Below are 24940 nucleotides of genomic sequence, written 5' to 3' on the forward strand. Positions count from 1 at the left end.
AGTAATTAACAGGTCCCCGATTTTTTTTAATTTCTGTAAATGTGTTTGTTTATTTATTTACTTATTTATTTATTGTTTTTTGTTTGTTTTTTTGTGGAGGGCCACCTGTCAATGGGCCTTAGAATTGTCATAACTTTTCGCCCTACCGCGCTCCTGCCGACCAATGACTAATCTGACTTAATATTGGCCCTTGTGGCAATTTTTGACGTTGGTGATATGGATCTCTGCCCAGGGCGATATTATGTTAGAGGGTGACACAGGCAGGTTCTGTCAACTGGGCCACAACAGGTTATCTATTGGCTTTTAGGGATGTCCAGTCAGAAGGGATTGGAGACATGGCAGGACATCGCCACTGGCTGATGATGCTGATGTTGGTGTCTGGTTTAAAATTTCTTTCTAACCCTGAATTAAAAGGCTTTCTAGTCTTAGTTGTATTAGTTTTTGATTTAATATAGATTTTAAACTATTTCAATTTCTCTTCACACCAATACAATTAACAGCATTCAAGATATTTTTCCTACTTTTCTGAGCGATGAGTGGTCATTAATTATATCTATTGCTTGGAGAGGTGATGTCACACTGTGTGTGAGAGAGACGAGTTGCAATAAAACTTTGTTTTGCTGCTATTAATTGTGAGAAGTCAAGTTTGCATTTCTGATTCAGTGTATACATTTACCTTAACTTTATGATCTCAAATTTTACGTTAGCATTTTAAAACTTCAGCAACTTTCTTAACAGGAAAAGGACTGAAAGCTCAAAAGTTTGTTGTTATATATTCAGCCTCCCTGTGAAGTTGCTCAGTTTGGTTTTCATCAGTTTGACAACATGTTTGGGATTTGGGTCAAAAATGTACATCTTAATGTCTCCTTTTAGATTAAAAATGTGCAAAATAGCAAAGGGGTGAAAGGCCAGCACCTGTCAGATTAGCTGAACAGCAAATGTCTCTCTTTGAGTTTCTCTGAAAAACTTCTTGAATCTTCCTTCATGTTTCACTGATCCTGAAAATAGCTTACCTCGAGTTGAGTGCTCTCAATAGCAACTTCCACACCAAGGAAAGTTGTTAGTATGACTTGCTAGCACTGTTTCCTGATTAAAAACAGTGCTGCTACAACCAGCCAATTTCTGAGTGCATCTCTGCTTCCTCACAACTACATTTTACCTTAAACAGCAATATAGTGTTCCTAAAAGAGTTCTTTTCGATTCAGCTCCCAAAATTTGCACAAGACTCATAAAAGTTAAAAGGAAACCAGGAAAAAATATTAATTTCACATACAGTTTGCATGTAGACTAAAACACAGATTACCTAGATTTACTTTAATCTTGTGGGGATTTGGTTTTCTGTGTGTCAGTTTAGTTCCTGTGTTGTCTCGTCTACCCCTGATTGTTCCCAGTTCTCCCTCTTTTCCCTTGTTTACCTTCCCTGTGTATTTATACCCACCTGTGTCTCTTGTTCTCTGTCAGGTCCTTGTCATTTCTGTTGTGTCATTGTCAGAAGTCTAGTTTCCTGTTTTGTTAGTTGTACCAGTTGCTACCAGCGTTTGAGCTCTTTGCCTCTACTGGCCTGTGCTGCCTGAATTATTGTTTGTATTTCTTCATTAAACCATCATTTATTCACTATAATCTGGGTCCTCCCACGATCCATCCTCACCAACTTCTACACTTCATGACAAATCTCACTGGACACCGATGTTTAATTGATCGCGGTCCTATGAAAACACAACTGTAATTAATATTTGACCACTGCCTACAACTCAGCCAGTCTACATTTTTTCCTTGTCAGAGGAATGGAGGAAAAATGTCATCCTGACCCACTGATCACTCAGGAACGCGAAGGAGGCAGATTTTTCCCAGCAAGTAGAAAAATTTCTTCTTCAAGAAAACAAAGTGAAGGATTTTTTATTGCAACTTTGCTCACGTTTGGATTGAATCCAAACACCAGCCCTCATAAGCTGCAACATAAATGTCCAGCATGGTTTGTTCCTGCCTTTGGTGTTGAACATGATTGAGATCAAAAGTCGCCAGGAGATGATTGGTAAACCTGCACCCTGCACCCACAGATTTAATGACGTGTGGTCTCTAATAATAATTGAGCGGATCTAATCTGCAGTGTTGACAGTGTTTGCGGTGGATTATGTCCAAACATCCCCATTCCTATAGATGTTTCTGGGGGGAAGGTGTTGCAAGAGAGAGAGCATGTGCCCACGTAAGGTGCATGCATCTCTTTATAGGTCCACCCAGCGCATGACGCATCAACACAAATAAACAGCGTCAACCAAACTGCTCTGGGAATACAAACGGAGATCAAAATTAATAGCGTGGAAATGAGCAACTCTTTAGTCAATCAAGATGTTTTTGCTGTTTTGTTTGAACATCATGTGGGAGTTCTTAGAACCTTCATAGGACAGTAGATATAACAAAAAAAATTGTGAGATTTTCTTTACATACGTTACATAATGTAAAACACATTGCTTTATTGTTTGCAACAATAGGAAAGTCAAAAGACAGCTGCAAGTCTGGTTCATCCTTGGGGACAATGTCCAGATGATTGAAAGTGCTGCATTCATCCTTTCAAACAATTATACACAAATATACACAAATGGTGGGAATGTCCAACCAGCATACTGCTGCAGGAGGAGCTGGTACTCCTCATTAAACAGATGGCCTCTTTATAAGAACATTATATGGAAATGTGGAAGCAACATCTAAAGACGTTAACCAGGAAGTAAAAGCTTGGGCACAGATTGGTCATCCAGATGGACAACAAGTGGTTACAAAGTGCTTAAGAACAAAGTCAACGTTTTGGAGTCAAAAACAAATGTAGAGAAGATCTGAAAAAAAAAACCCAGACAAAATCTCTTACTGAAGGGTTTATTCATTACAAAAAGAGCATTTTTAAACTAGAGGTTTGACTAAACAATCATTTTTGCTTTCAACATGGCAGAGAAGTACATGTACAAAAAGGTCAGTGTATTAAATTGCTGGCCAACCTGTAGTAGTTAAACGAACTGCATTACATGATAACCAATATGGAGGTAAACAGACCTAGCAAGAAAAGACTAACATGAATTGCCTGCTTTATTGCATGTCTTAGGAAATAATGATCTTTTATAGACCAGAGGTTTTGTTGATAACATTCTCTGATCATCTATGAGAAAGAAAAACAACTCACCTGAAGTCTCTGTCAGGATCCTGTCATATATATTTATGAAAAATAGATTATTATTTGCAAAGAGTTGCTCTGTTCTGATTATTTCCCCTCATCCTTCCAAGTCTTTCCCAACTCCTGTAGAGTCTGTTTTGTCAGAAGACAGTTTGGGACTTGTGGACCCAGCACCGCTCTTCTCCTGGGTCTCCAGCTGAACCATAATTCCACTTTCCTTTGACGCTTTGCGTTGCTGCAGCTTTATGTCCCGGTCTGCTTTCCAAAACTGTCGCTTCAGGAGGACGATGACGGCAATCATGAAGAAATAGGAAGTGCCGCTTAGGCAAGTAATCAGACCAAGGAAAATGATTCTTTCATCAGAGACAATAAACAGAAGGTTAGATTACTAATCTTTTTTTGTTTAGGAATATATACTGCTACTCCTGTTTTACAATTTTCCTCTTTTGATGCATCTGTATATATTTGTGTCATGTTTTCATACATTATTTCTAAATACTGCTGAATAATTGGATAAAAACCTCCACAGGACTTTTCTGTTTGTTTGTTTGTTTGTTTGTTTCTAAATTTACTATTGGCATTTCAAATAACCATGGAGCAATTTCAGATTTAATTACAGTTTTACAGCATGCTATATTATTTATCCCCAAATGATCTACATAGACATTCCCTTCCCATCCAAAACTCCTAACGTTATGACCATATTCCCAACATTCTCTGAATACCTGTGCGGTAGACTGATTTTCCTCATGCCCTTGTAAATTTAACCAATACTTTGCTGACAGTTTCATCCGCCTTAAGTCCAGTGGCATTTCTCCGGTAATCACCTGAAGAGTAGGAATTGGAGAGGTTCTAAAAGCACCACAACATATCCTAAGCGCTTTAGCTTGGATTCTGTCTAAATCTAATAAAGAAATTTGCAGCTGACTTATAAACAATACATCCATAGTCCAATACAGATCGAATTAAAACATCATACACTCTTTTCAAAAGATATGCTTGGTGCCTCCACTGACTCGTTAGAGCCGCTTGTTTATATCACCAGCGTGCACCGCTGGCGGAGCTTAACGCAGTAAACATAATGTTTTAACCTTAGCTTTTCAAATATATGATTTACTACATTTCTAATCATTAAAACATTCAAAGGAATAAATTAACCTTTACTGTAGCAGGTGAGGCCTGGTGGGCCTTAGATGTTGTTTTGGCTTATTGTGCTACCTTCTGAGTGCGTCATTAATGCATAGAGTAATTTTGATAAATTGGCCATGTTATTACCATTTGTGGATAATGGTTCTCACTTTGACCCCCAAACCTGGAAATAACTTCCCGACTCTTTCCAGACATGTCTAGCAGTAGAATCAGTGGGTTTGGCTAGTGAAACTGAAACAAAAATCTTGAATAATCACAGATAACTTATGACTTCCCAATGGATGGATATGTTTTTACTCCATTTAACAAGTCATACTTTAAAAGTTGATTTGTNTCTGTTCTGATTATTTCCCCTCATCCTTCCAAGTCTTTCCCAACTCCTGTAGAGTCTGTTTTGTCAGAAGACAGTTTGGGACTTGTGGACCCAGCACCGCTCTTCTCCTGGGTCTCCAGCTGAGCCATAATTCCACTTTCCTTTGACGCTTTGCGTTGCTGCAGCTCTATGTCCCGATCTGCTTTCCAAAACTGTCGCTTCAGGAGGACGATGACGGCAATCATGAAGAAATAGGAAGTGCCACTGAGGCAAGTAATCAGACCAAGGAAAATGATTCTTTCATCAGAGACAATAAACAAACAAAAGGTTAGATTACTAATATAAATATGTCGGGAGAACCACTTTTGTTTGTGCTAGCTGATGTGTTACCTGTACATATTTGAGTCGTAAATGCGGCACGCCCCTTTTCCCCCGCACTTCTTGATAGACCACTTCAGGCAAGTAGAGTCTATCAGAGCTCCAAAATACACAGGCGCTGGAATTCCACCTACAAAGTGTAGCACAGATATTACATAAAAGGAATCTCATGCGATATATATACAAGTGAAACAATGACGCTTACCAAGAGTCCTGGTTACCAAAGTCTGAATACCCAACGCGAGGGATTTGAGGTCTGGTGTGATGCAGCTACGTTGAAATAAAAAAAACAACAAAAAGAAAGCAGTGAGGACAAACTCTACACCAGTAATATTTACAGTTAGGAACAATAAAACTGGAGACTGAAACTCAACGTTGTGTATTTTCAAAATATAGTGATGAGAAAACAAAGTTTCTGTTTAGGTCACATAATTGCTTCTGTATACTAAACAATCAAATGCCACAGTTTTTGAAAGTCACACACACTTGTTAAAATGTCACTATTTGTGATATAATATAATAAAGCCCTTGGCTTGTTTTAGTTTTTCCATGGGTCTGTATTTGCGATGATTTGCTGTCAGGCCTTAGTTATTCATTGTTTTCTCTTTTCTTGTTTTGATTTAGATCAGTCTTAGTTTCTTTCTTACTTCAGACTGTTCTTCGTTATTTTTAGTCGTCGGATCACGTTTATTGTTCATTTCTTGTGTTAGTTAGTTATTCATAACTTGTAAATGTGTGTTTTACTGGTTTCATTACTCCTCCTGTTTTCTTACTCCTCTCTCCCTCAGCCTGCCACATCCTCTCTCCTCACAGCTGCACTATGCTTCTAATTAGCACTGATCCGTTGTTTATCATTCAAGCTGTAGGAAGACGGTGTTACGCTTTGGGGCAGATCGTTTTGTGTGCAGCTTGAGAGTCAGACAGATTCCTACATTTATAGACTGCACACATTAAACATGCTAATAGCTTTTTACGCCTCCTCCACTGTTTTAAATCCTTAACTTGGATACTTTCCCTGCAGTAGGGTGACTTTCTGACCCAGTTTCAAGTCTTTTGCACCTTACTGCATAACAACAACGTAAGACAAATACACATTGTTATTTTCTATTAATTTCTAAGAGAATAATTTTGCCCAGACCGTATGATGACCATGTAGCCGGGTGTGGCTCCCAGAGAGTTGATGAAGGAGCTGAGAACAGAAACAGCCATGTAGGAGGTGAAGCTGCGGGTGCAGTCCTTAGCGTGAGGGCACTGACCCAGCCTCGCTGACGTGGAGCTGCCAGGCGGATAAGAGGTGGAGGCACAGCTGCAGTTGTGAAAAACCTGCAAAGGAGGTCGTCAGTACGTTGGTTCTGCTGATACTCAAGCAGAACTGAAGTGTTTCAATGACACTTTCAGCGAAATTTGCTTCCCTACTGTGTTTTTGCCGCGTCCGCTTGAGTTGAGGCAGCCTGCCATGCATGGCGAGACGTAGGTGATGCCGCTGTCCGAACAGACAGGGTCCCACTCATTTGGTGAGCAAGAGCAGTCTCTGTTACAGTCTGAGAAGAGCATCTCCCCATTGTATGATACACTCTGTGTCCTGAAGGCACAAAGTGAAGAAGGTGGAGAAGATATGTAGAGTGGACAAACTGAATGAACGAGGTTATATTTTTGGGACGGATTTTGTCTTGATGCTGACCCATTGTACGATACAGTGAGGCCAGCCACTGGCCTGTTGTCACACTTGGTGCCAAACTGCAGTAGTAAGAGAAGGTACCCCATGAAAGAAGTGGCAAAAGAAAGCTGGGCTCCTGACACCACACTCAGCTTGTACCTCCTCATCAGGAGCCCCCCCAAAAAGATTCCCACGGCTACTGCGGGTAGGTTCAGCACTCCTGAGAGGAAAAAACACAACAAACAATGTTTACTGGAGAAGAGAGCCACATGGGAGACCATATATATCACAGTGTATGTGTAGGTTTCAGCAAGTCAGATATACGACTTTGTAAGACCTTTTTAATGCCACCATGAATGAAATATAAGACTATAAATACAAAGGATGTTTGGGGGAACTTGCTGTGTTGGAATCAAGTACAGCAAAAACTGTGAATTTAAATTTTGTAAGATGAATACTTCACTAAAACTACTTTTCGCAAGGGTGGCTATTATATTCAGCACTGATACTCATTGTTCAAATGGTCTAATTGGTATTTGATTTAACTATTCCAAAGCATTTTTTACTTAGTAAATCTTTTCTCAATTTTTCCAATTTAACAACCATCATATCAACCAACTTTCTGTAGTTTATTAGCAGGTGATTCTGTGTGATTTACCTATGAGGAAGTTTGCTCTGGATGCTGACTGTCCAAACTGCTGCTCCATGTATTTGGCTTTGAAAGTCAACAGGCCTATAAATGAGTTAAACTTCAGAATGGCCGCACAAAGAAACAGGAAGTAAGTAGGGGTCCCCAAGAGACGTTTCAGTGACGGAAGGAACCCTTTTGAAGGGCATGGAGGAAAAATACAAGAGGTTACTAAAAGAGCTACATGTTAAGAGGTTACTAAAACCTCTTAACATGTTACTAAAAGAGCTACATTTCCAGATGAATAACATTTCTGCTGCAACCTTTTGCGATTTCGGTCAGCTTGATGGTTTGGTTGCTGCTCTGTGCACTCTCTGCCCCATCGAGGGTTAGAGAGGGAGGAGTGGGTGTGTCCGTTTCATCCCCTTGTTTGGGAAGCGAGCGTGGCAGGAACCAAAAAGGGATACTGGAGACCAGCAGCAGGGAAGAGGATATCAGGAAGCCCAGCCACCAGGCACCCACCCAGCGGGAATCTTTTGGAGTGATGGTGACGCTTTCTGCACCGACAAAGGAAACAGTTTGCATCTGAGGGCATCAACAAGAGCTAAGAGATTAAAAGACAGAAACAGAATGGAAGAAAAGACAAGAGGATAAAATATGTCTACAAGAAAGAGAGGGGGGAAAGAATTAAAGAAAGTGAAAAGGGCAGAATGGAAAAAATGACACATTTTAGACAGTAAAACAGGGACAAAAGTCTCCAAAACAAATTTTAGTTTTTTATTTCTTCCTAACCAGGAAGAAATATGGAATGGAAAAATACTGAAAATAAATCCCATACTTTTTTATGCTTTTCCAGACTGCATAGTAACCCTGGTAACCACATGAAGGAGCAGATTTTGTTTCGCTTTGACTTTCAGAGATGGGAATAAGTGCTGGAACTTGCCACTTAACTTCATTTTATTGTGGGAAATAAATAATTGATTGGGGGAAACGAGTCAAGAATCTCCCCAAGGGCACTCAAAAAAGTTCTCACTAACCTTCACTGACAAGTGTGCTACCTGTTTTGGTGCAAGTGTGTCAAACCTTTTGCCCTACAAACAGCAGGCTCGGTCTAAATGAAGCTCAGAACACAGCAAGTCCCCTGTGTCCGCTTTGTCACAAAGAGTGTAATTGCTGCCAAAAAGGTTTAAAAGACTAATTTTAATCTGAAATTGAAGGGGGGAGGGGTACAGGAGTTACCTTTGGTTTACTATAATAATCAGTCAGAAAACATGACTAATGCATGTCATATATTATTAATCCAAGCCTTTCACAAGATTAGCAGCAACATCTTAAATAATTTTGTTACAAATTCCCATATTGATCACCAGAACATGTTCAGGAAAAATACTGTCATACTTACCCATATCAACATATCCAACGTCAACGTAAAGTTTAGCACAATAGGAACCCAGGAGAAATCCAAACATTGGACCCAGGAGAGTAATAGTCTGGAGACAAGCTGCCAAAATATGAAGAGAATAAGTCTGCCGTTAAAACCACAAAGTTCAGCTTCACGACTCATTTTATCATTTACCGATGTAGAAAGGAGAGTTTTCCGCTTTAGCGAAGTCGTCGATGTACGAGATGCCCAGGGGAGTGACGGGAGTTTCTCCAATCCCGCGCAAAGCGTTCCCAAGGAACACATATATCCACATGTGGGAGCTGGACTCTCTCTCACAGCCTGATCAACACAACCATGAACAACATATAGGGATAGAGTGAAGATACCAATAAGAACTGTACAGCTTTGAGGTAGCTAGCCTGCTAGCTTGCTAGCCAGCTGGATAAGAAAAAGATAGACGGACGGACAGAAAGAAGAAAGAAAGAAAGAAAGAAAGAAAGAAAGAAAGAAAGAAAGAAAGAAAGAAAGAAAAAGCTAGCTAGCTAGCCATCCAGCCAGCTAGCCAGAGAGGTAGACATAGATTTGAGAAAACATTGCAAACATAAAGATACAAGTGTGGGATATTTTTTTCTTCGCTTTTTTAAATACAATGTAGTCTTTTCTGTGTTGTTCTTTTCTTAAATGTTTATTTACAAGTGTCTTCTGTGAAATTTGTGTTTACTGAAATGTAGCTTATTTTTGGGAACCAAAAACAATTTGTTCTTACTTTGTAAAAAGAGTTCCATGTAATGTTTTTGTTTGCTTGTTGATTTATTTATTTATTTGTGCAAGTTTTGGTTTTGTGTCTTCTTACTACAATAGAGCAAATGTTATTTTCAGAACATGTTAAGATAATGAAATAAAATGACTGGTTTATTTATTTATTCACGTTTATATTAAAACCACATGTATTTGTATTTCTCACTAACAGTCTGTCTTTCCTCTGGACTGGGCTATTTCTTTTTTTTTAATTTTACATTACTTAGGTTGCAATTTTGCTCTTACAGTACAACATTTTTACTCTTTATTCTATAACCATTTGCACACAATAAGAAAACACTGTTGTTGTTACACATATGAAGTTAAAGGTGGACTCTATGTGTCAGTTGGTCAGAAAATTGTTTTGACCATTAGATCACAGGATAAACTGCTGATACCTTTGTTGTCTTCCACAGAAGGCTCGATCTGAATTTCTGGCATGTCGACAGTCTTCAGAGGATCCACACATGCTGGAATGCTCACATTACTGCTCTGGAGAACCTGAATAACTGTGTCATACTTATAGCTGTGAAGTTAAGCCACAAAACAATATCAAATATTGAAAATAATTCTAATCTGTCTTTCAGATGTTGTTGTTGTTTTTCTGAGTGTAAAGGTTTCCATTGGCGCTTACAATCCCATGAAGAAATGCGTCAGGCCTGTGAGAAGGGCGCCGACGGCCATGAGTAAACACCCGGCAGCGATGAGTCTGGGCCGATGGAGCTGAGCCCCAAAATGGCTGACCACGGCGAGAAACAGCAAGTTACCTAACGTCAGGGAAAGACAAAAAGGAATAGAAAATGACAGCAGTGTCAACAGATAGACTGCTGGGCTGCGTGGGTAAAGCAGTACCCATCTCAAAGCTGCCATCTATGAGGCCGACGTGCGTGCTGGAGAGGTCGAAGCGTCTCTCTATCTGAGTGACGGAGCTCTTCATGTAGGTGCCTGTCAGCGCCTTGGAGAAGTAGGCGAAGGAGAGCGCTATGATGAATATCTGGGGAACACAAAACAGAGGAAGACACGGTGAGATCTGCTGTCCTGCTTTTATCTTCTACCGTCCACTACCTGGAAATCAGAGAATTCAACCAGATTTAATCTGAGCCAGGGCAGTTCTTCTAGTCTGAAATTATGTGACTGTTTCATTTTCCAACTGTTTTTCATTCTGCAGAAGACTTTAGGTATTATTACCTCTGAGTGCAAGTGTTTTCACGAACGAGTGCATTTCAGTCACATTTTGTGTAACCGAAGTAGCTTGAAAAGGAACAATCATTATTATTATCTGGGGGGGGGGTTAAACTGTTGTGACTGAGAAAAGCCGACCATGTTATCTTTGGACTAAACATTTTGCCTTTTTGCTTAATTTTAGCAACACAGCAAAGTGGTAAGCTCCAAACAACGCTAAAATGAGAGCAAAGTTTATTTTAGGCACGAATACTGTCAGACCAATGACATCCAGGCCATTGGTCTGACAGTAGCATTGAGCCTTCTGCTTCTGTTAGCGCTGTGTGCTACTTGTTAGCTGCCTCCTTGCAGATTTAACTTTACTGCATGTTTTGAATAGAGTTATATGATTTTTGTTTTTGCAACTTTTGTTACAATAACAATTCAGACTGAAACATTTCAGTTCTACGTTATGTAGGGAAAAAAAATAATTTTGTATCTGCCCTTTTCATACATTTATATTTTAAATGTCTTTATTAGGAGCAAAGTGGAACCAAAATCAAATCCCTTGTTTTGTGTGCGCAAACCTGGCGAGTAAAGCTTATTCTGATTATTGTGCAACTTAGACTCACCCATTAACTCTAAAGTTGTTTGTCTTCAGAAACACCCAAAGAGGCAACTAGAGAGCAAAAGGTAGTACTTATCCTGAGCCAAACAGTGAACCCAGAGCCTTCAAGATACAAGAGGCCACTGCTAATAGTTGCACCATTATTCTGCTTTTTAGGCTTTTAACTTGTGTGTTTTTTTTTGTTTTTTTTTTATCGAAAGGCAATTACACTTGAGAGCACCAGAAGAATGTGCTGTAAGAATACCAAAATTAGAAAGAAAACAAATAGAAAAGAAAAATCTGAGAAGTGCAGGTTACAAATAGCTTGAGTACCTTGAGAGTGGAGAGGCGCTTTCTGCTTTTTCGTTCAGCAGGGTCACAGAGAACCTGCTGGCTGGTCATCTGGCTGACGTCCTGCGAAGACTCTTCCATCTCCTGACTTTGTGTCTGCCTTCTTCCTCTGTGCTCTGTTGGAAAGAGGATTTGAAAATTACTAATTAAATTCCTTGAATAACTTCAATTCCACTAAAAAATAAAAAATAAAAAAAATCCCACAAGGACTAGTTCAAGGAAACAGAAAAGATAAAAAAAAAAAGACTGAATCTAGATGGAGGTTGTGTCAGCCAACACTTTTAAGCAGATATCCTAAGCTTTTTACGTACAAATATAAATTCATAAAGTCTGGAACAATATGTGTCTCTGTTGTATAAATTAATAACCAGTGCAGACCTATGAGAGATAGGCACTTAAAAAACTGCCTTTCCCATCACATATTCAGCAGCCATCACATATTCACAATGAGTATTTTATATTTGGATTGAAGTATGTTGGACTTGGTTTCTCTGCAACCTGAGACCCTCGAGTTGCAAGGTGGGTGTAAGTACAGTGGTGATGCAAAACCTTATGACGACTAACATAAATACAAGGAAACTGGGTGAGAGCATTTCCAGAACTGCAGCTCTCGTGAGGTGTTCACACCACGGTCTGCCGCTTCTGAAAATGTTGTCTCCGTGTGACTTATAGGAAAATCTACAACAAATAAAAACTTGTGAAAGTTCCTCTTTTTAAATATCGCTGCAGTTGAGTTTGTCATTTTACTCTGGAGCTCGATTAAATCCTTAAAACAAAACAAAACAAAAAAAGCCAATTGATAAGACATTCATCTGCGGTCGGTACCTGTGTCGACTCCCCTTCTCAGTCGTCTCAGGTGAGTTCGCGTCAGCTGATGCTCGACTCAGTCCATTTCAGGAAGAAAGAGCTGCTGACAACCCTGCAATCATTTGTCAGGTAGACGGACTGTAATGATGGATCTCTGACAGAAAATCTTTATCTTTGGTCTCTTCATGACCCCATTAGGCCCCCCCAAAGGGCAGCATGCCTTTGATAAATTATTCATCTATGACCACAAGTCTTGGTTTTCTTTATGTTATACATATATAGAAAACAAACAAAATGATACCTAGAGCATCTTTAGCAATGGAGGCTCCCCTTTCTTCTTCTTCTTCTTCCTCGTCTCTTCCTCGTTAAGCACCCATGTATCTCTTCTTCGACTGAATGGAGACAGCCCTGCTCTCCCCTCTAGCTCCTATTCTCCTGGCTCAGTCCAGCGCCGTTACTTGGAACCAGCAAAACAAAAGCTCCGACACATTTTTATTCCATACACATGCCAACCAGTCCAGGAGGAGGACAGCAAAGAGGGCAGAGAAGGATGTGGGGCTTTGGTGCTCAGGCGTGAGAGGGTGGCGGAGGGGGCCAGGGGGTTGGTCATAGATTAGAGGTTTTGGACAAGTCTCTGGATTTTTAATGAGGTAAAAATGTTCTTGCTGCTATCACAAAGAATTGGGAGAACTTTTGTTTCTTTTCTACGACGCCTGGTCAGATAAAGAAAGAAGCAAAAACACCTGATACGCATGCCAGGCTCAGTGCGACACCGAGTTGACGGAGACTCCCGAAGGTGGAACGGTGCACCTCTGTAAATGAATGTGTCTGGAATGCTGTGTGAGTCCGGTACAACTTGTATGGTCACACACACGATCAGCTTTGTTCTCACAGACGCCGAGGATTATTGAGCATAACCCTGAAATTCCTGCACACAAACTGTACAGGAAGTAGTTCCACTTTGTGCCGTAAGCTTGCTGACTCTAAGCTGAGCAGAAAGTGTATCCAACATTGGGTTGACTCGCTCCGGAATGCAAGCTCAGGCTAAATTACAGTAGAAATGTTTCTGCTCGTTGCAGATTTATCATCTGAAGATAAGAAGTGCCTTCATGTAGCCTTGCAGAAGTATTAATATCCCTTGAATATTTTGCCTGGTTCCGAACACAAACTTCAATCTACTGGACTGAGTTCATCCTCCCTTAGTGTATGATTAGCACAGCCAGCTTTTGTTTCAAATACAGCTTTAGGTGTTTAGGAGCAAATCTCTACCAAGCTAACTGAAGGTATTGCTCACCTCAACAGTTAGTCACTTTTTACCAGAAGTACCCCCATAGCATTATGCTGGCGCCACCATGTTTCGCTGCAATGGTGGTGTGTTCAGAAAGAAGTACCATGTCAATTTTACATTATTATGCCATTGTATCTGGGTAATTGTTGGTTTGTGGTCTTATCTGACCAGAGTACCTTTTGCATCTTTGCTGTCCTTGCGTGCCTGCAGCACACAAAGTTTCTCTCAGAAATAGCTTTATTCTTGTAATTTTAATATTAAACATTGTACCCGTTTACACCGAGCCGCTCTTCAGATCAACTGCAACATAATTTCAGCGGGTCGTTTACACGACACCAGTGACTTTCTGAAGTATCAGAGTAAAACTTTTCTGAAACACTCCGCAGGAGAAGTACTCTGCTAAAGCGCACGTCCTTGCACTACGCAGCACGGGCAGATAACAAAAACAATGGCGGATAGCACGGTGTTCTTTTGTGTTACTCAACCGGTTCTGTTTAACACAACTTTTAATATAAGAGATACATTTACTTGAGCACTTTCTTCTTGGGAGACGGAGATAGCAGGTATGAGGTAGAAGCTAGTGAGGTGGAAGCTAAATGGCGCCTGCTAAAATCGCGGCGCCATCTAGTGGCCTGGTATGACAACTACAGCTGACTCGAGGTGTCCATCCATCCATCCATCCATTTTCTGAACACCCTTGTCCCTCAGTGGGGTCGGGAGGGGTGCTGGTGCCTATCTCCAGCTAACGTTCCGGGCGAGAGGCAGGGTACATCCTGGACAGGTCGCCAGTCTGTCGCAGACTCGAGGTGTCTTGAACCGATTTTGTGGCAGTAAAAAATTAACCCCAAGCACAGGTGGTTGATGCAGATGGAAATGAAGCAGAAGGATTACAGGTAAATTGAAATCTCGTTAAAATGCAAAGCATTCATCTTTAAATAGCCACACTTTTTGCATTCTTCTGCAAGGACAATCCCAAACCCAGGAAGACCTAAATCCTGCTTTTATTGCTGCAGACGTTTTTTTTTTGTTTTTTTTTTTTGCTATGTCTTCAATGGACACTTTAAAAATATTTATTTTTATAAGGCAAATGGGCAAAACCCTTCAGATTTTGCTCTTCCACATCTCTCTAACAACAACAACAACAACAAAGAATCTGCACTATTTTATTTAGGAGTATCAGAGTGAATGAGACAAACAGCAATTATCAGATATTTATTTGTAAAAATGTGTGCCATTGTCTTCCTTCCAAAATTACATGCTATTTTGTGTCGGTCACTCACAAAGAAAAATAATGAAATGCATAGAAATTTGTGTTTTATCACATGACAAACTGTGAAAAGTTTCAAGTGGGATTAATACTTTTGCAAGGAACTGTTTTCAGCTTGGACAGACTTACTTAAAACCATAGTAGAACGTTTTTCTGCGTGTGTAGAGCACCACCTGCTGGTAAACTTTTTATTTAGGTGAAAATAAATGCATTCAGCCTTTACATTTCTGTACTTTTGATGTGTTTCAAACTAGAACATCCAGTCATTGTTCATCCTGAAATCTCTGAGTTTCCGAGTGTCACACAGTGACAACATGCTGAAGTTCAAACTCTGCTTCTGGTCCAATGAAAGCAAGAGGAGGGCTATTTGGAAAGAACAAAATAAACAGAGAAGGTCAAGGTTGATTTCTGTGGGTAGAGCAAGAACAGCAAAAAGGAATGGAGCTACAGTTAACTTTACTTGGAAAATGCTCAGATGATGCATTACCTGGAAATAGACTTTGCCCCTTTGGTAAAAACATGGAAATCAGGGCAAAACGCCCGGAAAACAAATGTGTGAGGGGTGAGAGGAAATTCCAGGACACAGAAGCCGGTTGGGTTGCAACACTGTTTACTTTTTTCTTTTTTTAGACATTTGCTTGAACCAGACCAACCTAATTGTTAAAACCTGATGCAAAACTGCCCTCCAAATACTCAGTCCATTTAAAAGAAATTTCTCATGAAGTGCATTTGAGTTGTTCATATACCCCTAACAGATTTAGATGTAATTTTTTTTTTTATTCAACCAAGAATTTTGATTCAGCCTGGAGATAATCTCTTTTCTGATAGTTTAAATACATCTGAGGTATGAATAATTCTGGAGTTATTTTTAGCTTTTCTACCAATAATCCACCTAGCATAAAAAACATTGTATATTTTAGGACAACTGGTAAAGCTGATTTATTTATTTATTTTTTTTAAGTATTTTTGGAATAACCTTGAGAAGACTGGACTCAGAAATCAACAATAAGTAACAAGAAAATATTTTTTAAATATATATGTATATATTTTTTAAAAACACACTTAGAAATGTATGATTAAAGACTACCTAAACCTCAAATCAACATTCTTGTGTGAATTTGTTTAATTCTGCAATATTTGTAAAATCGTGCAAGTGCTGCCCTCCATCGGTTGGAGGGTGCTACTGTAGTTGAGGTCTACGTCACAGTTCGGGTATAAAACCACCGTCAACTTTATGGCTTTTTGCAAATACAAATAATATTCGTAATCCCAACTGACCTGCAAACAGGAAATCTTTATGCTGATTTTCAGTCAAATGTGTTTATTTCAGCATGTGGTATAGTGAAAGCTGATTATTCACTTATTTCTTTTATTCATTGTCATTCAGGGCTGAAAGTGAATGTGAGCTTCTATATTTTTCACAAGACAGGATATGTTTAAAAAATTGTTCATTTATATAGTAAAAAAAAAGTCTTAGAAGTCAATATTTTAATAATAATAATAATAATTTAAGACCAACTAATGAACTTATTGTCTTTAATGTATATTCAGCTGTACAGAGAGAGTGGAAGAAGAGAACCTTAAGCAATATATATGACATATTAAATAAGCATCTAACATTCTTTATAAATCAAAATTATTAACAGTGATTATTAAGTCATTGCTGTGTGACTGGATGTTATGGTTGCAATAAAGTATTAAGAAAGTAAATTACAAAAACAAGTTTAGTACTCAGTCCAGTGGCTTGCAGTTCACAATCCAAACAGTGACTCACTTTACAACATTTATATTTCAGAAGATATCTTGACTGCAGCTTGTTGCAAATTAAAACTAAGTTGTTTAACAAAAAACTGTAATGAAGTACATAACATTTACATTGACACACAATGCATTGTTGGGACACATTTCAGGATTTTTACTTGACTTTAAAATAAAATAAAGATTAACTGCTTATCAATGGCAAAAGCTTGTAAAAATGGTTTCAGGAAGTGAGGTAAAACACCGGTACCAAGACTAATGACCTCCAGTGATTAAGAAAAAAGACACATTAAAATGACTCATGAAAGAATCAAGAGTCTTTCAGCTTCAGCAGTGTGTAAAACTTTTAAAATAAGTGTCATTTTAAAAATGTTTTTAGTATTTTATATACATCTATTTAAAACTGAACTCCATGAAAAGTGAGTTGAGTTTCAAACCAGCTACTTTGACTGACTGTTTGGACAAAGATCACATATTTTTTAATGTAAGGTAATTGCTCAAGTTTTGACTTTTATATCTAAAAAGAAAAATAGAAGGAAGAAAGTGGTGAGCTGCTAGAAGGCCAAACAGTGATGAAACTGTACCTTACCACATTTGATCCAGTTTGGGTCCATCTTCTTTACACAATGATGTGGCCGTCTTGTAATATGTTAAATCGAACTCTCCTTGTTATCCTCTTCTTTGTTCGTAGAAATGCTTATGTTTGCATGTCCATTGTTCTGTGTGTTACCCTCCACTTTGTTGTCTTTGGCCTGGTTCCTCAGAGCTAGCTTCTTCTGTCTCTTGATGATTTTAACGTAGAGAATTCCCCACAACACATTGGTGAGGAAGTACAGTCCAGTTACCAAGCCTAAGAAAGTCATTCTGAAAGTAAAGCGTGTTATAAAAACATTGATTACACATGTGCCGGATTTTATTTGCTGTGATTTGTGACGTAACCTGCAAGGCCAACATCTGTTCTCACCTAAACGCGTTGGAATCATAAAGCCTACATGCGCCGCGTCCTCCGCATTGCTTCGTGCCCCATTTCAAACAAGTTCGATCGATCAGTGCTCCGAAATATATCGGGGGAGGTATCCCACCTGGGAGGTCACGCCAAATGTCATCAATGTATGTCGTTACTAAGAATTGGTGCTTGTTGCAGGTGCAGTACTCACCCAGAGTTCTCACAATCAGGGTCTGCATACCCAAGGCCAAAGACTTCAGATCTGGTTGGATGGATCTAATGCAAAGAAGCACGATGGATTATGTCAGAGAATAAAACCGTGAAATTTAAGAAACGGAGGTTTGTTTCTTGTGGGCAAGTAAGGATAAAAGAATTAAACATAGCCAAAGTTAGACAAACCTATTTACATTTATTTTGTAATTGCCCTAACTTAAGTTTTATTGATGTCACTAATGATTGAATCACTGATTTGGCATTAACATTATGTCCAACTGCCTAAGTCCAGCATCTTTTAGATGTCATTCTGCTTCAGCACACCTGGCTCCAATATTAGCTCATTAGCTGAGCTTCATAAAACTTGACTGCATACCAGTGAGGCGGTTTCACTGGTTAATTCAAGTGTGTAGGTCAAGGGATACATCTAAAACTTGCAGGACTCTGGCCCTCGAGGAATTGAGTGAATCTTACCTGAGTAACACAATAAATCCCGGTGTGCCCCCACAGGCAGAAATGAAAGCTCCCACCACCGTCAAAGCCATGTAGATTTTAAATTTATAATCACAATCGCTCTTCCTCGGACACTGGCCCAGCACAGCAGACATGTTCGCAGCAGGAGTCATGAAGTCCCCAACACAGGTACAGTTGTGAAACACCTGAAGATCAAAAACACAAGGATCTAATGTAGAACAACTTGTGCCTTCAGCTGAATACAGGTGATACAGATTTTGGAGATCTACTACTTTCAGTTTTCAGAGAGAAATCTCTAACTCTGTGCTGTCTGTGTGGATGGATTTCATGTTGGTGGAAAAAAAAGCTCACCATTGCTTTTCCCGTCCCAGTGGAGGTCTGACAGCCAGCCAGGCAGGGGGAGGCATACGTCATGCCGTTATAGGCGCACACAGGATCCCAGTGCTTCATGGAGCAGGAACAGCCCATGTTGCACGGGGACAAAAGTGTGGAATAATTGTAGGATACCTGTTGATAACTGGACCAAAGCAGACAAGTGGTGTTTGTCAGAATATTATTTATTGCCAATGAAGTCAAGAGATTTCATCATCAAAAGAAAAAAAAAAACCTCACCCTTGATACGCAACAGTCAAACCAGCCACCTCTGCATTATCACAGTGGAAGAAGCCCTGCAGGGTAAGCAAAGAAAAGGCTCCAAGAGATGCAGAGATGGACACTCTGGCTGCTCCAACGACACCCAGGTTGAAACGTTTCAGTATAAAACCACCAGTGATGATGCCCAGAGCGACTGCGGGCAGGTTCATGATGCCTTAGTGGTGAAATGTAGAGATGGTTTTTCAGGACAGAAAGGCCTTACACTTCCAAGATGGAAAACAAAGGGTTGACACTCAGTCATCAAATGCTAAATATAGCGTCTAGATTTTCTAAACACTTGCACAAAGAGAGATTTCACAGTGGGTCATTAAGTGCTTACATTCTTGAGTTGATGTTATCACACACAATCACACTTCCCTTTCACAACATCATTGTTCCAATTGCAGGAAAGTTAAGAGTGAGTGGGGATTGGGTGAGTGGTGTACCTATGAGAAAAATGGCCTTGGATGCCGCCTGGCCGTAGATCTGCTCCATGAATTTAGGTTTGAAGGTGATCATGCCAATGAAACCGTTGACCGCAACCAAGTGGGTGAGAATCATCATCGTGTAGATGCTGTTCCTGAAGAGTCTCTTCAGTGAAGGAACAAAATCTGGCAAAGAAAAAAGCATTACATAAGATTACCCTCAGCTCTTAGTGTTTTTTTTTTTTGGACATACAGCCAAAACACTTAGTTACCTTTAGCCATTTCCTTAAATGTGACAGTCTTTTCTTTCTCTCCACCATCTTGGGTCTCATCTGGCAGGAAGCTCTCCTGTTCTGGCCCAGAAGCTAGCTCTGTACTTTTGTTGCCACCTTCTTCCTCCTCCCCCTGTTTCGGCAAAGACTTGGGCAGGAAAAAGAAGGGGATGCTCGACAGCAGAATCACTGTGCCAGTCAAGATAAAGCCCAGCCACCAGGCTCCCACCCAGCGAGAGTCCTTGTAGTTGATGGTGATGCTGTCTGGGGAAAAAGGGGAAGGATGATTGTTGGGGTTGTAACGTCTTTTTTTTTATGTCGTGTTCCTTTTTGTCTGATGAATTTCCAAATTCCCAGGCAAAATCTGAATAAATGGAGCAATCCCATGGATGAAAATTCTTTCTTGGGAAGTTGTAGGTTTCTTTAAAACTCTAGTCTTGAAATCCAAAATGGTTGCCATTAAAAACATTGTATTAACAGGATATGAATTAGTTGTTCTCCACTGAAGCATTTAGGTACTTAATGATGATATGTCAGTAAATATGCAGCTATAGTTTGAATTACATAGGTGGATCCTATATCCTATAGAATTACTTAAAGGAATGTTTTTGATTGATGGTAAGCCAGTTTCTCCTTTGTTCTCAGAATGAGATGTTCCATACCTAAATTGACAAATCCAATGTCCACGTAGGTCTTGGCGAGGAAGGACCCCAGCATGAACCCAAACATAGGACCTAATATTCCTGTTGTATGAATGCAGGCTAGAAGAGAAAATGGGAGAAGGTGTTATGGATTACCTCTTGTGGGATATTTCACTTCTATGTTTAAGCACAGATGACATCCAAAAAAGAAATTCTTACATAAATTGATCAAAAATAAAGGTGGCTGATAAGAAGCTGAGAGTTGACTATGAAGATGTACTAAAACGTATACCGATCCTATGCAAAGTGCTAAGCCAAAGCATTCTGTAACTAATAACAACAACAAACCCAAATAGAAAGGAGTGTTCTCGTGTTTGGAAAAGTCATCCAGATAGGATATTCCCAAAGGCATGATCGGAGTCTCTCCAATTCCACGCAGCATGTTTCCCAGGAAAACGTAGATCCACATGGAAGAGCCAACTGCCTTTTCACAAGCTGGGGAGAAGACGACCGGCAATTAAACTCTTTCTGGCAGATTTCGGATCAACGCTAAAGTGCATGGAGGTGAATTTCAAAACAAAATACCAGCTACCTTTCATGGCTTCTACATCGGGGATTCCATCCTTCTCATTCAGGCTGTGGTTAGACAAACATGGCAGGATGTTTTCAGTGGTGTTGACCTGAGTGTTGTGTGACATACTGGTCTCATATTTATACCTAGAAAAAATAAGAGTAATGTCACATATTCTGTACAAGATTTGGAAATATATGAATACTCCTTTTCTTTTTTGTTGTAATATTTAAATTGATTAGCTAATTTAAACACTTGCTCTGCTGATGAGTTGTCAGAGAGATGGTATGTGAGTCGCCTTTTTTTTTTTTAATAAACTGAAACACACTGAATTCCACAGCACGTCTAAATGTTAAGATTGTCAAAGTCAAGCTAGCATAGCTGAGCTACTTTCCTCTGCCTTGGTATATTTTTTAAATTGTGACGTCACGGTGCAACGTGTCTGTAAGCAGCTTATATCACTGATTGTACTTATAAAAGTGATTTATTACTGGTTAAAATGTAATACTGTTCTTTGACAAGCTATTTGTGAAACATACAGATTATTTTTGAAAAGATGTAAGCTTTTACATCTTACATCTTGTAAATGAGTTTACAAATGAGTTTTATACTAACGGGCCCTGTAGGAAGTGCGGCAGTGCAACAATGAAGGATCCGGTGGCCATGACCAAGCAGCCGATACCAATCAGCCTGGGACGATGGAGCTTTGCACCAAAGTAGCTCACAAAGGCAATTACCAGCAAGTTTCCTGTGATGAAAAATAAATGCAGAAAACTATTAATTAAAGGAGTAGCTCCACTATTTTAGAATCCAGAACATCTTAACTTCACAAACCCATTTCAAAGCTGCCATCTATGACCCCAATCAGAGAGCTGGGGATGTCAAAGCGTCTCTCGATCTGGGTGATGGAGCTCTTCATGTAAGCGCCGCCAAAAGCTTTGGCAAAGTACACAAATGCCAAAGAGACAAGGAACAGCTGCAAAATAATATAAAAAGTTGCTAAGCTATGTTGCCTTTAAACACACTGGACAATCTCAGACGACGCGCAACAATTAGTTCACATATCTAAAATCCAAAATGCACCGAGTGTCTTTAACTCCAGATTAAAATCCCACCTGTTTAGAGTTGCATTTGAAACATTATAGATTAAACGTCTATCAACATTTTTGATGTGCAACAATGGCACCTCTATGATGTAAACCACCTTTAACTGCCTTCTGACTGATACAAATAGACGTGGATCGATTGATTGAATATAGGAGGACAAATCTCAATAAATCTGACATCTTCAAAGAACGCTAGCACCTCTTTTCAGTACCAATAAAAAATGTTTTTGGTGTACAAAGCTTTTTCTTTATGTGACTAAAGGTGGTGAGTGTATATTACTTGAAAACACAAAGTTTGTAACACCTGTAGCGTAAGAAAAAGATTTCATGTTAGATCACTCTGTAATATACAGAAAAATTTAGGCTTGTTTTCACTTAACCCCAAACCGAATGTGCAGATTTAGCCTAAGGCAATCTGATGAAGTAATAGAAGGAGATTTATGATTTGTTTACAAAACTATCTCCTTGTTTTTCTTTTTTCTTTTTTTATTAGCTCAGACCATGGCCTCAATTTGCTTTAGTCCTGGCATCGGGAATAATTTATGAAAATTTACAGAAAAATTTCAGATGATTACCACCTTTTAACATGCCGGTAAAGGTTGGGTAAGCTGTTACCGGCAACCACAGCGAATTGGTTTTCTAAAAGGAAATCAAATTGTTTTCCTTTGGAAAATAATGTCCAATATTTTAGGCCAGACTATTATTACTTACGTTGCAATATATTGTGTACACACAAATTAGTACATGTCATGTACTCTAATAACATTTTGAAAAATACTGCTACTAGTTACTCTTGTCTGGTACAAATGAAAATCACCACTAGAGTACAGTACAAATCTTAAAAATCAGCCCCTTGTTTCTTACAAAAACAATGATTAATATGCATTTTATGAGTTCCACTCGAATAGATGTAACGCATTACTAAATTGCAGGTAAATTATTCTTTCATAGGCCTTGGATTTGGTTAAGACTTGACCTTTTTACTACTTTAAAGTCCAATATGTGGTAATACAGGCAAAAGGTAGGACTCCACTGACCTTGAGCTTGGAGCAACAGGCCTCGCGTGTTTTTTTGGACTCCACGCTCATGATGCCGTTTCCTGTTCAACTGGAGAGAGAAAAGCAGGAACAAAACAATCCCAATAGCCCTGCAAAGTTACAAGTACAAAATGTTAGCTGCAAGCAAGCTTTTGCTAATTTGATTATTTTGTTTAATAGACATAAAACTATTTTATTTCCTCATTAAAGAAAATATTGAAACTTTTTTTTTTTTAGGACAAAAACACCTTAATTGGTTTAGCTTTTCTTTCCCCCAATGCCACTGACATTGTCTTAACAATTTGTCTTTTCAAACTTTTATGGTTTTGATTATTGTTGCAACTAAATCTATACTGCGCTGCACATCCTAATGAAGAGATAGAGGTGGGAAAAAAGATGAAGAAAACTAACTGTTGGAGTATTTACCTGAAGGAGTGACGTCCCAGTATAAAGGATCCCAGCTGGATGGCTTGTCCTAACTGGCAGGAATCAGTGTTTAAAGCCCAAGTCTTATCTCCAAATTATAAAATCACATGTAATCAGTAACTCGGGCACTCATGTTGGTCTTGTTGATCATGTCAACAAAAAGCCACCCAGTCCTCATGCAACGCTGACACGAGCCCCAGGCTCAAACAGAACTGCGACTGAGCGGCTCGTCCAATCCCGGTCCGAGCAGCAGGCGAAGGGTTCAGAGGTCCTCCGAGTGCAAACACAGGCAGACAGTCACAGTTGTGCACATCCTTCTCGGTGAAACATCATAGGCCTCCCAAGTAGCCATCCTTTTGAACGCACAACAAACAGCCAGCAGCAGCGAGCGTGCCGCTGAGTTGGCCAGGGTTTGTGGAGCCGCTGTGCAGAAACACAAACGTGCAATGCAAGCCCGTGATGACAGCGATGCTGGATAAAATGCAATAACTGAAAATAAACACGGAAAACGTGGTTGTGCAGATCTACGGTTCTGTTTTGTGGTCTGCAGATTAGTGTTGAGAGGAGGTGTTGGTCATTAATGTGCAGCTTGAACTTTGAACTCCTCTACAGGTTAGAGCCTTAACTCTACCTAGTTTCAATAAAATAATCCAAACTTTTTGAAGTCAAGTTCATCAGCAACAAGGCACTTCAACGTGTTTTACATCTTAAAAACATTACAGTCATCAGTTATGAAACATGAAATAAATATTTATTTTTTGTCAAACTGCCATGACGTCAAAAATTATTTTTTTATTTAAAAAATAATCGCCACATCTATTTCCAAAATATGTGCTAGACCAAGAAGAAAACATTCATTACAATTATTCTTTTTTGGAAGGTAATCAAAATCATCAAACAAATAGTTTGGTGGATGTTCCACTTTAATCAACGGCAAATCTAAACAGGTGTTTGTTTGTTTTTTTCCTTTTTTGGCCGTTTTGTGGTTTTCTGGAAGTTTGTTCCAGATTTGTTTAAAAAAACCTGATATCAGCTAACCCTTTAGTGCTCGTTGAATTTTTTAATTGACATTGTGAGCAAGTTTATTGCCTCCAGATGCAGGAAATAGTTGGAGTCGTTGTTAGCATTGCTTTTGATGCTATCATAAAAGTTTATTTAGGCTATTAAGTGTTGATTTCACTTTCACATTTTGTCACATTACATCAAGATAAAGTCGTGCATGTTTGTGAAGAAGATTGACGAGAATCCGCTTTTCAAAAATGTTTTAGAAATGAAAATCTGAAAAGTGTGGAAGGCATTTTGCGCTCCAGAATAGTCTTAACGGCAACATCCAGGACAGACTCTTATGTAACCAGTGCAGGTTCTTGTTAAACGACATTTAACTGAAGTCCTCAAAGGGGTGCGGGTTTTAATGTTTTTATCTTTTTTTTAAAATCTTTTTCAAAATGTCTTTCTCTTTCTCACTGTTTCTTTCTCACTGTTTATGTTTT

General features: G+C 39.3%; 2 protein-coding genes across 5 annotated transcripts; both read right to left on the reverse strand.

Moving 5' to 3' along the window:
- Nucleotides 1-2854: 2854 nt before the first annotated feature.
- Nucleotides 2855-13461, reverse strand: slco1e1 (solute carrier organic anion transporter family, member 1E1). Of its 4 annotated transcripts, none has more exons than XM_016663546.1 (17): nucleotides 12695-13461; nucleotides 12412-12505; nucleotides 11569-11702; nucleotides 10320-10461; nucleotides 10102-10234; nucleotides 9866-9993; nucleotides 8862-9008; nucleotides 8688-8786; nucleotides 7609-7842; nucleotides 7316-7480; nucleotides 6682-6877; nucleotides 6417-6582; nucleotides 6139-6323; nucleotides 5206-5270; nucleotides 5013-5130; nucleotides 4690-4919; nucleotides 2855-3283 (listed from the first exon to the last, which is right to left on the reverse strand). In XM_016663546.1, exons 3-17 carry the CDS (start codon nucleotides 11665-11667, stop codon nucleotides 3258-3260), a joined length of 2133 nt encoding a protein of 710 aa, XP_016519032.1. In that variant the 5' UTR covers nucleotides 11668-11702; nucleotides 12412-12505; nucleotides 12695-13461; the 3' UTR covers nucleotides 2855-3257. The 4 variants fall into 4 exon arrangements, with proteins under 4 accessions (XP_016519032.1, XP_016519036.1, XP_016519042.1 ...); XM_016663550.1 differs by having other exon boundaries at nucleotides 2855-3269; nucleotides 4676-4919; XM_016663556.1 differs by lacking the exon at nucleotides 4690-4919 and having other exon boundaries at nucleotides 2855-3513; nucleotides 12695-13460.
- A 3006-nt stretch (nucleotides 13462-16467) lies between these two features.
- slco1d1 (solute carrier organic anion transporter family, member 1D1) lies at nucleotides 16468-23619 on the reverse strand. Its single transcript, XM_007577658.2, has 15 exons — nucleotides 23451-23619; nucleotides 23025-23134; nucleotides 21716-21857; nucleotides 21497-21629; nucleotides 20903-21027; nucleotides 20659-20805; nucleotides 20332-20430; nucleotides 19670-19933; nucleotides 19419-19583; nucleotides 18952-19147; nucleotides 18691-18856; nucleotides 18340-18524; nucleotides 17864-17928; nucleotides 17671-17788; nucleotides 16468-17570 (listed from the first exon to the last, which is right to left on the reverse strand). Exons 2-15 carry the CDS (start codon nucleotides 23073-23075, stop codon nucleotides 17357-17359), a joined length of 2070 nt encoding a protein of 689 aa, XP_007577720.1. The 5' UTR covers nucleotides 23076-23134; nucleotides 23451-23619; the 3' UTR covers nucleotides 16468-17356.
- Between the last annotated feature and the right edge of the window lie 1321 nt (nucleotides 23620-24940).

The sequence above is a fragment of the Poecilia formosa genome, unplaced genomic scaffold (assembly GCF_000485575.1).
Source record: "Poecilia formosa unplaced genomic scaffold, Poecilia_formosa-5.1.2 Scaffold9, whole genome shotgun sequence".
Classification (NCBI taxonomy): domain Eukaryota; kingdom Metazoa; phylum Chordata; class Actinopteri; order Cyprinodontiformes; family Poeciliidae; genus Poecilia; species Poecilia formosa.

What these genes read in the sequence shown, in the direction of transcription:
- slco1e1 (XM_016663546.1), bottom strand. Translation starts at nt 11,667, where the DNA reads ATGGAAGAGTCTTCGCAGGACGTCAGCCAGATGACCAGCCAGCAGGTT. An exon ending in AGCGCCTCTCCACTCTCAAG is followed by an intron (nt 10,462 to 11,568) that starts GTACTCAAGCTA and finishes TGTGTTCCCCAG; the next exon opens with ATATTCATCATAGCGCTCTC. An exon ending in CTCACTGTATCGTACAATGG is followed by an intron (nt 6,583 to 6,681) that starts GTCAGCATCAAG and finishes TTGTGCCTTCAG; the next exon opens with GACACAGAGTGTATCATACA.
- slco1d1 (XM_007577658.2), bottom strand. Translation starts at nt 23,075, where the DNA reads ATGAGCGTGGAGTCCAAAAAAACACGCGAGGCCTGTTGCTCCAAGCTC. An exon ending in GGATTTATTGTGTTACTCAG is followed by an intron (nt 17,929 to 18,339) that starts GTAAGATTCACT and finishes TCTTTGCATTAG; the next exon opens with ATCCATCCAACCAGATCTGA. An exon ending in TATGATTCCAACGCGTTTAG is followed by an intron (nt 17,571 to 17,670) that starts GTGAGAACAGAT and finishes CTTTACTTTCAG; the next exon opens with AATGACTTTCTTAGGCTTGG.